We start from the raw sequence: 13,041 nt of genomic DNA on the forward strand, positions 1-13,041 counted from the left end.
CAAACTTGCCCCAAATTAAAAAAAAAAAAAAAAAAAAAAATCATTTAAAAAAAATCAAGACTACCTTTCTATCTTATTTGTCAAATGAAAATATTGGTAAGCAGTGACAAAGTTCATTAAACTCTTGATTTTAAGAAGACATATTTTCACTTGTATGCAGCATTAACTTACTTATTTTTCACTGCCATTTAAAATGTCAAGCATTACATACCACAACTTATCCATTCCAATGCCAACAACAATTGTTTCCAGTCTTCTATGATCGATCAGGAGCACTGTTCCCATGAGCATTCTTGAACTTGAGCACTCCCTGACCACAGGTAGCTGCTCTGCTGTGGTATGGGCCTTTCCAACTTTATCAAGCAATGTCCAGTTGTTCTCTCTAAACAGAATCCCAGCTGAGGTCTCCTTTCCTGAGAGGCTCTGGTACCCAGCCCTGCATATTTTGGGTTTTAGTTCCTTTGCTGCCAAGCTGATGGCGGAGAGTTGTTACTTCGATGATCTTGTGATTCTCAGACAATGATAGGACTGAGATTCTCTTTACACGTTACTGTCCACTAAAGTTCCTACTTCTTTTAAAAGCTTGTCAAATCTTTTGCTCACTCTTCGACTGGGTTGATTTTTCCTTATTTGGCTCAACGAGGTTTTTTTCAACAGGATAGTTGCATATTAATCATTTTACATTTATGTTAACATGTATCTTCCTCCAATTTGTGCTTTAGCTATCACTGCCTTTTAGGTGTTCTACGTTGACCAGCAGGCGCTAGAAGAATACTATAGTCTTTACTTTCCCAGTGAACTCTGAGACTGAACTGATATGTGAGACTGAAGAGGACAGAAGTGACGGGTGGTTCCAAAGGAGATAGCTCAGTCGGCAAAGTACTTGACTTACAGTCCTAAGGACCGGAGCTGAATCTCTAAAACACATATAAAAAAAATCCTGGAGAGGTGGTAAATGCTTGCTATCCCATCACAGGGTGGTGAGTACTGGCAGATCCAGTGACCAGCCAACCTAACCCACTTGGTGCGTCCCAAGCCAGTGAGAGACACTGTCTTAATCGTTTTTTTTTAAAAAAAAGTTTTTTGGAGAGATGGCTCAGTGGTTAAGAGCACTGGTTGCTCTTGTAGAAGACCCAGGTTCAATTCCCAGCACCCACATAGTAGTTAACAGCTGTCCCTAACTCTAGTTCTAGTGGATGTGATGCCCTCTTCTGACCTCTGTAGGTATAGCATGACACAGGTACATTTACATACATTCAGCAAAACACTCATGCACATAAAATAAAACTAAATAAAATAAAACAAAAACCCCCACCAAGAACAAAACAAGGTAGACAACTCCTGAGAAACCACACTTGAAGTTGTCTTTGATGTACACACATGAATCTGCACATATGCACAAAAGCCGAGCTTGAAATGATACATGTATGTAATTGTGAACAACAGCAAAAAGAATTCATTAAAAAGAAATCTCCAAAGTATTAAGGGAAGCGAAGACTGGCAGTGGGAAACATAAAGTGGAGAAACAAGGCTGCTGAGCTGCTCTGAAGGAAAACAGACGTAAACCCAGACGGCTCACGTAGAAGACATTTCAGTGCCTGCAGACATCAAGGAAAAGTGGTACAAACTGCCCTACATATTTCCTGACAGACTGCAAACAATAACGGTATGGGCAGTGCTCATTCTGATGGTTTGTGGACTCAATTTATGCAGCAAGATGTGGGCTACATGGACTATAGTGACAGGTCAAAGCTGGCCTACCACCTGTTTTGCCTGGTATGCAAGCTGGGGATGATTTTAATATCTTTAAGTGTTTGAAAACAGTATTTCACGATACGTGAAAATTATATGAAACTCACATTTTCGTGCCTATTCATGTGCTCCTGTCTGAGAGGGAGTTTCTATACTCCGAGGGTAGCATTCACATGGCTGACGAGCCTACACTCTCCACCTTTACCTTTAGCAACACATTCACACTGGTCTCAGCAAATGAACTATGCAAAGATTTTATTCTTTCTACTTTCTGCAATAATTTGGATTTAAAAAGAGTTAACTATTCCTTGAAATTTTGGTAGACATAACCTGTAAACTGCATTGAGCTGAAGGTTTTGGAAACAAGGGTCTTCAATACTTTAATGATTTAAAAATAATCATTCTTCTGTTCACATGTTCCATTTCTCCTTATACCAATTTTGACATTTTGCATTTAATAGTATATATCTGTTCATAAAATTTTAAATTTTGTAATTCTTTATCGCTAAAAATTAGGTATTTATTTTCTATTCCAGTCTAAATTTGACTTAAACTTAATTTCTCAGCAGTCTATCCACCTCATCTGTCCAAAGGACCAGGCTCTTGTTAGCCCTTCCTAAATGCAATTAGCTAAGCATCACAGAATTGCTTCACACCAATAAGACTGCATAATGTGATGAAAAGAGATACCATGTACAACAGTTGTAAGATAATGTTTAGAATTAATTTAACCAAATACATACAACTTTCCTATAGAGAAAAACATTCTAATCTCTAATAAAAGACAAAGAAAATGAGTTCTTTAAGTAGGATGTGTTGTCTTTAGGTGACATAATTTAATATTCCAATTTCTGTGAAATTAACCTTTACATCCAATTAAGTTCTAAAAAAAGCAGTCATGCTTTTGGAAGGATTCAGTAGACATAGTCTAAATGTGTATGAAGGAACAGGTCCATGAGCAGCTATGTTAACTGGATTATCTAGAACAGATACCAGGCCAAACTACAAAACCAGAGGCCTAAGAACTATGGACTTGCTGAGAGAGAGATAAAAAGACCAACAAATCAGAAGAGCCGAGATGGACCCCTGCATAATATAATGTTGCTCCACAGACAGACCAGAAAATGACGGATCATTTCAGTGGGCAGTGGAGTGAAAACTGATTTACAGTGTGCGAGGAGGATCCTATTTAGTACAAAAACAAGTAGACTTGGGCCAGGAATGGATTTGGTCTGAATGCCTGATGCCTGTTTCTGTAAATAGTTTTCTTTGGAACAAGTGGTGTCCATTCATGTCCCTAGTCTGTCTGTTTTTGTGCTACTTTGACAGGCTGAGTAACTGTGAAACCAGTGCCTTCTGAGGCTGAGACATTTACTGTCTGACCCTTAAAAAGGATTTTTGCTGACTCTTGCTCTAGAGGAAGTAAAGGCTTTAATAGGTAAACTATAAAATAAGCAGAAGGATATTTATCAGAATGTCTTTTTGACATTTTGGTTGTTAGCCTTAAGTCTTAGCCTGGTGTGAGACAGAATTTCTTAAAGACCTAAATTACAAACCTTAAGGCAAGAAATTGCCATTTAAACCTTTCTACTAATTAAAACACACTGGATGAAGAGAGCAGACATGAGTCTGAGAAAAGTCACCTGCAGAGCTTCAGATCAACAGAAGGTCATTATCTTAACAGACAAGAAACAGAATTCAGCAAGAAGAAAACAACAGCATCCAAAGAAAAGTACAGAATTTAAATAAGAGGTGTTCAGAAAGGAAAACCTGTGTTGATAGTAAGGAAAGGAAGAGATGCTGAGACTCATTAGTAAACACAAAAATGCAAATTAAACCAATAAAGAGATGTTGCTTTATACCTCAGCTATTAGGTACTATTTAGAAGGATATGCAATTGTATTTTTGTTTTTTGAAAATGTATTTGTGTATGTACGCACGTGTGCACACATGTAAAAGTCAGAGAAAATCAGCTCGGTAATCCCTTGAGGCAGCATCTCTAATCAGGAGCTCGCCACTTTGCAGCTGGTAGCAACCTCCTGCCCCACACCCCCAAGTGCTGGGGTTACTTGTTTGCATGTCCACACTTGAGTTTTGACCTGGGAAGGGATCTAATTCAGGTCCCTACACTTGCATAGCAAGTGTTCTTATTGACTGAGTCACCTCACCAGTGCCCCACCCTTTTTATCCTTTAAAAATCAAATTTGACAGTATCAATACAAACCAAAATGAAAACCCATCACTTTTCTTGGACTATGTAACAAATGTAATGAATATGTACCACTACTTTATCAGCAACTTATCAGTATGGATATTTAGCAACTGTCTATTGAGTTGAACGTATAGCAAGTACTGACAAGCTGCATTAAGAAAAGATATAATAAATACTGCTAAATAGTCTAGTTAGTTTTCTTAATTCATCTTTGCAAGTCAGAAAACTAGCCAGGATAAATTTGTATGTCTTCCTGCTAACCCAAACACCAAAATTTACTAGAAATTGTGACAGATTTACATTTTCAAGGATTTAAGAATATTACATTGCTGTTTTAAAAACCATCGGCTTTTTGTATTCTTGATAGAACTGAAAGTGGGTTATGTGTACACACACATCATTAGAGACCAAGAGGTAGAATTAAATTCTCATGCATCCTTCAAAATCTTACAATGAGCATACCATGTGTATACAATTTACATCTGAGCCAGCTGCTGCTTCTCCCCTCCTCCTCCTCAGTTCATGGTCCAGTTATAGCAGCAGAGCTCAGTGGCTGCCCTTTCATGTCTCTGAGTGTCAGCACAGTGAACAACACAGAGCCATGACTCTAGTTCAGATGCTGGCAGCATAAATTCTATTCTTAATTCCTCTTCCTTTTTCCAGATCCTCCCTTCCTGACTCTGCACGCCCCTCCCCCAATCTAAACAGTATTCTCCAGGTAGTTTTATTCTTACATTATTCTCCAGGGTGTAGGAGTGATGGGCCTGCTCGCTCAGAGTTCCCTTTGGTTCTTTATGTATACTCTATATTCAGCTATAAAACAAAATTTCCCACTGAATAACTTTGTCCCCTGCCAGACCCCCTTAAAAATATCCATTTGTTTTCTGTGGCCTGCAATAAAAAAATCCAAACTTTCTGGCTGGCTTTCATTAGAATCCTAGGCCCCAAGATGATCTCCTGAGCTTCAGCCATCCGGAGTCCTTGTTTCAAACCCTATCTATGACAAAGTAGACAGAGAACCATAAGATAAAGTTACAGGCTAAAAGCAGAACCAACAAACACAGCTTCAAATACAATATGAGCTAACCCAGGAAAACAAACATTAAGAAAAGGATGGGAAAGAATCAATTCGCTGTTTCTCAGAGGTATTTTATTATTGTCTTGAGGCCAGGAAATATATTTAGACATAAGAGATGTCAATCACTCTGGAACAGGTGAAGGAGGGAGGCCCTTGTACTATGAAGATAAAGTCTTCCTCAAACCTCTGGGCAAGACTCAATGGAAAGAATGAAGGCCCTCGTGGAGAGGACAGAATAGATTCAGTGGCTACAGTGAGCTGCCAGCCATGGAAAGCTGGCCAAAAGTGAATGCCATGTAAGCCTTCTTCAACAGCAGCAGAGATGTTGAGGAGTCCACAGGTGCCAGCACCGCACAGTAAGAAAGCAGCTATGGCATTTTCAAGAAACATGTAGGTTCTGCTTAACCAGCAGAAATCAGAACCAACTCTCTGAAGCCAGGTGGATTTGGGCCCAAGTTCAGTGTCAGGAAACAGCTAGGGAGAACAAACCCAAGCAACTTAAAAGAAAATGCACAAGGCAGCATAGAAGTAAACTCGCAGATTTCCAGAGGACACTCAAGTGTCTTAATTCCCAGAAGGCCAAAGACTGTGTCATAAGAATTTGTGTATGGGAAGAAATGCAATTATATTTTGTTGTCACAGGCAGATGACCCCAAGGATCCAGGGAATACATTTTCATTCTTTAAAGTGCCAATAGCTACTGTCATATCTTAGTGCCTTCCTTTCCTCCCTAGACAATAGGTGCCTTTTAAGCAGAAACTACACTTGTCAGAAAGTTTCCCATTGGACTGCTATGGCCCCAGCTAACTTTGTTTCCTACAAACCTATGCATGGTGACTCTTCACATAGCGATACACCGTTATCTGTCTGAGGAAGAGATGAACTCATCTTTGCCTTCTAGGTCTGGGTTAAAAGTGCTGCAGAGTTGTCTACAAGAAGGATTACACAATATTTCTTTTACAATATGGACAGTAGTTACCAACAACAACTGCATATAAAATTATGTTCTTAAACAAAACAAGCCAACTTACTAGTAATCATTGCTCCAGTTACCGAAGCCAGAAACCCGATGCTGATGGCAATAACAGAGATCACTCTCCCCTGCCTGTGCCTCTGTAGCATCACAAACATCAGCACGCCCGCAGCACCGTGGACAAACAGAGAGGAGAAGAGAGCCCAGAGGAAGATCCAGTACCACATCTCTGAAAGGAGAAGAACAGTATTAGTCCTGCTGCTGAAGTGTGGTTTAAAAGATCCAGCAAACAGTGAGCAGCCCATGGCTAAGGCATATAAAAGACCTAGCCTGGTGTCTGACACACAGTAGTACTAGACAAGTCATAACAATAATCATCAACACTAACAATGGGAAAAAAATCCCTTCATGATCTAAGAAGGTGATGCCTGCTCCCATTTCTCTCCAGATGCTAGTTGAAATGTGATCATTTATTTGCTGGCTTGTCTCCAAAACCCCTACCATTCGATAACTTGGAATGAATTATAAAAGCTAACTGATTGCTGTTCAATATATATTTTTCAATTTTTTTGTACACTAAGAAGTCCTAAGACACTTGGAAAAAGTACACATTAAGTCAAACCATCCCCCAAATCACTCACTGAGAGCCAGATGTGGTAGTGTACATCTTTAATCCCAGCACTTGGGAGCAGAGGCAGGTGGATCTCTGTGAGATCAAGGGTCTACATAGAGAGCTCCAGGCCAGCTGGGGCTACAGGGAGACCCTGTCTCAAAAAAGCCAAACAAAAACAAAACAATTATTTTACCTTTTATGATTTTATAATTTCAGAAAGTCCTTATAGCCTTCAACTTCACAAACTTTAAAAAAATCAGGTTTTTACAAACTTTCTCTCCTGTCAGTCCAATGATTTTTACCCAGGGCCATTCTCAGTCCTTTATTCTCTCTTCACCGTGTCCAACTGTTCACAGCAGTCTCAATTCATCACAGGCAAGGAGCACATCTTACCTACAGTCTCTCCAGTATTCATCACTATCTTTCTACCAGGATCCTGCTGACTCCCTGTCAATCACAGTCTTCTCATAGACACTGATACTCTGTCCCTGTATAACTTCATTATACAGGGACATACTCATGGGGTACAAATAGGGGCAACAACTGCTCTGAACTGGGTCAATCACTCCCTTCCCCTGGGTTTCTTGACTGGGACCCACTGAGTCTCCCTGGTCTTTGGGCAGCTGAAGCTGAGTCTATTTCCGTATCACACGATGAAAGCCCCAGTACAGAAAGAAAGAAAACAGATGCACCAAAGACAAAAGGCAATCAAATCCCTTACTCTAGTGACTTCTGAGGTCAGTCACACTATTACTCTTACATATAGCACGACATCCCTGTTTCTCTGTAAAAAGCTGGCTGAACAATGTTTATCTGTCCCCTTGAGGGTCCTCTTTGGTGTACAAACATTCTATAATGTTAAGGGTCTCTTCTGCTGTTGGTGCTCATGTTCATTTTCTGTCAGGTTTGTAAAAGTCAATGAAATGATCATTAAAGGGGGACACAAAATTGTTAATCAAACACGATTAATCCAAACATCATGGTAGAAATTTACAACAGTGCAATGACTATGAAAAACAGAATGTCAGTTCCTCAAAAACCTAAAAACAATTATCATATGATCCAAATCCATCTCTGCATATATACTTGTGTTGGTGAGTTTTCACTGTCAACTTGATACAACTTAGAGTCACATGGAAAGAGGGGACCTCAGCTAAGGAATTTCCTAGATCAGACTGCCCTGTGGACAATACTGTGAGGGATTCTATTGACTGATGATTGATGTGGAAGGTGCCATCCCTAGGGATGTGGGCTTGGGTCACATAAGCTGAGCATGAGCCAGACAGAGCCAGCAGGCAGCATTCCTCCATGGTTCCTGCCTGCCTCCAGGTTCCTGCATCACCTGCCCTCAATGATGGACTGTGATCTGAATGTGTAAACCAAATAAACTCCTTCCTCCCCTGAAGTGCTTTTTGGTAGCTGTCACACAAAGAAAATGAAACTAGATTAGAAACTGGTAACAGGGAAAGTGGGGTGTTGGTATAATAAACCTGACTGTAATGAATGTAACAGAAACATAACAAATATCATAGAACTTAGAATACAGAAATAGAAATCCAATCTGTAAAAACGAAAGTGACTGAAACCAGGAACTATGTGACAGCTATGGTTGACAAGATAAGCTGAACTAGGAAGCATGAGCCTTAACTGAGTGAAACAGAATGTATGTGTGTGATAAGTAACCCAAGAGCAGTCACCATATCTAAGACACCAGCTGAACTCACTGACGTCAAGACAATGACAGACTGACAGTAAAAAGCATATAAAAAGCCAGAGACTCAGGCAGTTCACCGATGCTTGACAACTCCCGAGACCAAGGCAGACCGTCATTCTGTCTGGCTGCATCCCGACGTTCTTGCCCAAGACATCGAGACACCGAGACTCTGCCCGAGACCTGCCATAACTGCATGTGATCATCAGGACCTGCAGCTGAGCAACTTCTGCCGGGAGAGAGCAACGATCATGGCAGACGCTAAGAGCCTCCACACGGAGCACCTAAGGACTGGGACGTTGGGCTCTGGCCCTGAGGTACTCCCTAAGATCTAGGAGCTCTGAACATTGGTTCTGTTCTTCCTGCTTCTCCCCTTGAGTGTTTGTGTTGTTTGTGAATGTATTTTGGGCTTCTTGTGTGAAATATATTGTACTTACAACCTCTCACTCGTGTGGAATCTCCTCTGTCCGTATGCGCCCGTCCTGGCTCTCCCGAACAGCAATATCTGGACAGTTCTGACCCTCAGGATTGATCCAAATCCACCTCAGGACACCTGACCATGTGGCTTTTATGTCTTTGGACTATTCTGTCGGGGAATTTGGAACTTTGGGCTGTGAAAGCTGTTGAATGTTGGAAGGAGAGCTTAAGGGGTTATTCTACTGGAACCTTGGAAGACAGGAATGCTGGGAGAAACGCAGACAGTAGAGGTTTGTCTTGTGAGGTTTCAAAGACAAGGACTGTAGCAGAAACAGGGGTAACGTTCATGTGGTACATGGCAAAGAATATGGCTGCATTCTGGCCATGTCCTAAGAATTTGTGTAATGGATTTCTTTGGCAGAGGAAATTTCAAGACAGGAAACTGAGTTTGTGGCAAGATTGTTACTGATTATTCTGATACAGGACTACAATGAAAAAGAGCCAACAAGTAGGGCAGTAAGAAAATTTTAAAATGTGTAGTTTGGAAGGGAAGAGAGCACTAGGAGGCTGACTGTTAAAGCATTATTAAGAAGCCTTTTTAGCACTGGAATAGGAAAGATGCTGAGGGCAAAACCACACCCCGCTAAACCTCCGGCTTGTGAAGGAAACAGAGGTCCTGCTCCTCTAAACTAACTGCTACCAAAGTTTCTTTTTGCCAGCTCAGTTCAGCAAATAGAAGCTGTTGCAACTGTGGTCCAGGGGAACCAAGGTCCATTCAGAATGTTTAGCTGAACTTGGTAGTGTCATTCATGTGGTGCTAGAGTTTTTCTCCACGGTTTTGAAGAGCCACTGAAGCCAGGCACAGTGTGGCAGGGTTGGAGTCCCTGTAAGGAGGTCCTGAGAGACCACTGTGTGAAGCTGTGAGAGTGAATCCTGGGTTGCAGGGGAGACTCCAAGATGTCAGAGATGCCAGAGTCAAGAAACATCTGCCAAGAGAGTTGCATACAGGGAGTGGAACCAGCCTGTGAGATGCTCCCCATAGGCAGCAAAGCTGGAAGGGTAAAATCATCTAAGTCCTTTAAATTTGGACCCAAATACCAAACATGCAGCTACAGGATTTGGTGTATGTCCTGCTGTGTTTCAGTCATGCTATGGTCTAATCTTTCCACACTATGCTCTCATAACTCCCTTTTGGAATGGAAATGTATATTCTGTGCCATTGTATGCTGGAAGTATGCAATTTGTTTTGAATTTCACAGGAAGTCACAGTTAAGAGATTGTGACTTTGAACTTTTGAATAGTGTTGAGGCTATTAAAGGCTATGGAGACTTTTAAAGTTGGTCTAAATGCATTTTGCACCATGAGATGGTCAATAAGCTGATGGGGACCAAAGGTGAAATGTGGTGATTTGAACTGGATGTGTCCCATAGGCTCATGCATTTGAAAAGTTGAACAATCCCCAATTGGTGACACATTTGGGAAGGTTATGTATGGGACCTTTAGGAGATGGAGCCTTGCTGGAGGAAATACATCACTGGGGGTGGGCTTTGAGAGTTTACATTCTCACCCCACTTCTGGTTCTCTGTCCTTCCTGTATATAGATGAAATATGACTAGCCAGCTACCTGCTTCAGCCACTATACCTTCCCCACATGATGGACTCCATTCTTCTGGAACTGTAGGCCAAAACAAACCCTTTCTTCTTTAAATTGCTTTTGTTAGGGTATTTTATCACAGCAATAGAAAAATTAACATAATGGTCAAAAGGATAAAGAGTAGTGGCACCAAGAGATACTGGCACAGCCGTGCTCATGGCTGTATAGCCATAAAGCTGACAGGAAGAAGCAACCTAAATGTGCAATAACACATGAATGAAAAACACACCACATAACCCTATGATGGAAAATTATTCACTTCTAAAAGGGAAAGGGTCAGAAAAGACAATCTTCGGTAAGACAAATCCTGCTTTTTACTCCCTTCTTTCATATGGGATATTGTTTTAATAAAAGAATGGGCAAGCTCTTGTTGGGGAACACAGTTCTGAGAGACATCTGAAGAAATAGGTTCTTAACAGTTCTGGTCCTCTCTTGGGCTTAAAATGGATGCTAAGAGTCAAGGTGTTATTTGCGTATCATTGTAATGTGGGACTGCATATAGTAATTGCTGCATTTTGGTACCCATGTGAGGAAGAAGTTCTCTACTCCAAACTCAAAAGATAGGCTCCCGGAGAAGTCCCAAGGAAAAAGGGAGTTACTGGACATTCTGGGTCATATACAAGGATAAGTCACATGAAAATAAGCACAGGATTTCTTGATGGCTCACAGTGGCACACATTAATAATAATTTGCTCATCTTTTGCTTTTATGTCCCAGTAAACTGGGCCTGAATTGCAAGGAACAAGTTCTAAATTTTCACTTTCCTCTTCCCCTTTTCTGCTTTTGCTATGGGGATCTCCATGTCTCCTGAATCTCATGTACATGCACAGCAATTAAAAGAATTTACTTTGAGGAACTGAAGCTAATGAGTCACCAATGCAAATTTTTGGATTTCTAATGTTATTCAGAAATACTGTCCCTGGTATCCCAACCAAGAGACACTTGATTCAAAATCTTGGGGGGAAAATGATGACCAATTAAGCTATTGCTTAGAAATTGTTCAATTAAAACATTTAATGCTCTGGAAACAAATTATATTAAGTATACAGCCTTACCAAGAGAAAAGAGGAGAACTTCCAAAGAAACCTCTCTCACTGAACCTCATGCACTTCCCTCCATCTAATTCTCGAATCTCCCACCCAGCTCCATTCCCCAGGTCAAAAAGTGGCAAAAGAAACTAGCAGAGGTTCAGTAATGTACCTGGCAACTGGAGAGGCTGGACATGTGGGCTCTTAACGTCAGTCTTTTGTGCCCTGCATCTCCAAGCCTGTTTTGAAAGAATAGCCTCTCCCTTCTGGAGACTCCTTTGCTCCATGCTCCTTGACTGTTTTTTCAGGCTGCTTTCATTTTCCAGTTACAATGACATGGATAAGTTAAAGAAAGAATTCTGGTAATTGTCCTTTTAACAAGTTCATTTAGATGTTATTTTCTGTGTTTCACCTTCTCTAAATTATGGATACTTAATCTAAGATTACATATGATAAATTATAATTGTGGCTTTTATAATCCTGACTGATAGCCTTCTTTCAAAAGTGGAATTCACCCTTAACACTTTCATGTCATACTTGCCTACAAACTATTTTTAAAGGAGGGGTGTCAAAAGGAACATTTATTAAAAGTTCAGCCCACAAAAAAGAGCTGAAATGTTCCTTGATTTGTATAGGCATTAGAAGTTGGCTGACTTCCCTGATATATGTAAGGCCAATATTCCAGAAGTTTTATGAACAATCAATCAAATATTTTAATCTAACAAACTCATTAAGGTCATAGAGTATTATTAAAGAGTCACATAGGTAACAATTCATATAGGCTCTACCCTCTTTGTGATCACTAATAAAAGATGAGACAGAGAAAAGTACATGTCTTTTCAGAAAACCTAACAAGATCTTTTTCCTCATGGTTGCTCACAAGGAAGGAAAACAGGATGCTCTGGAGGGCAAAACAAGGAAAATGTGGATATGTTCATTTGTCTTACAGAGGGGTAACAAGACACTCTTCACTTGTATCCATATGACAATGGAGCCAAAAAAAATTTTTTTTTTGGCCTGTGGTAAAGTATACATGTACGTTACAAAATTATGCAAAAGTAAATATGCACATGCACACAGTGAGCACAAGTACACAAGTCATACTGGTGCAATCTGAGTATGCTTAAAGTCTGAGTCAATGTTAATAACCTAGCTGCGATACACTGTGGTTTGCCCAGAAATTCCCATCAGGTCTGCTAGATAAAGAGTTTACAAGCTCTCCTGTACATATTATTTCTTATCACTGCTATGGACCTACAATTACCTCAAAATAAAAAGTATAATTATGAGAAAAAGGGTGGAGACATAGAAAGCAAATTTGAAAGCATCAGTTTTTCCCTGCCACACTCATAAAATCCGGCACATAGAATGGACTAAGAAAATTTGAAATCGTTTCAAGGAAGAGACATCTGATATATTTTATGGTGTGTGTTAAATACCACACTTGCTTCGTGGCAATACAAGAGATAGACACTGATGATTAAGGAAACATAGACAAAGCTTGCCTTTTAGAGGTTTTTCTCTTTAACTCTCAAGGAAATGGGGCTTCCACAGCATATAGTCATTCTCAAGCAAAGAGCTTCAATTTTTAAGTTGCATTAAT

General features: G+C 40.3%; 1 protein-coding gene across 2 annotated transcripts in view; it reads right to left on the reverse strand.

Moving 5' to 3' along the window:
• The window catches only part of Tmem170b (transmembrane protein 170B), a 33,289-nt gene that overhangs the window by 2,942 nt on the left and 17,306 nt on the right, over positions 1 to 13,041 (reverse strand). The window contains exon 2 of one of the 2 annotated variants that reach the window (XM_008831615.3): positions 6,074 to 6,244. The exons of the other annotated variant lie outside the window; for it this stretch is intronic. Coding sequence (XP_008829837.1) covers positions 6,074 to 6,244 — 171 coding nt within the window. The remainder of the gene's footprint in view (positions 1 to 6,073; positions 6,245 to 13,041) is intronic. 2 annotated transcript variants of the gene reach the window in all.

The sequence above is a fragment of the Nannospalax galili genome, unplaced genomic scaffold (genome assembly GCF_000622305.1).
Source record: "Nannospalax galili isolate Female #2095 unplaced genomic scaffold, S.galili_v1.0 scaffold72, whole genome shotgun sequence".
NCBI classification, from domain to species: domain Eukaryota; kingdom Metazoa; phylum Chordata; class Mammalia; order Rodentia; family Spalacidae; genus Nannospalax; species Nannospalax galili.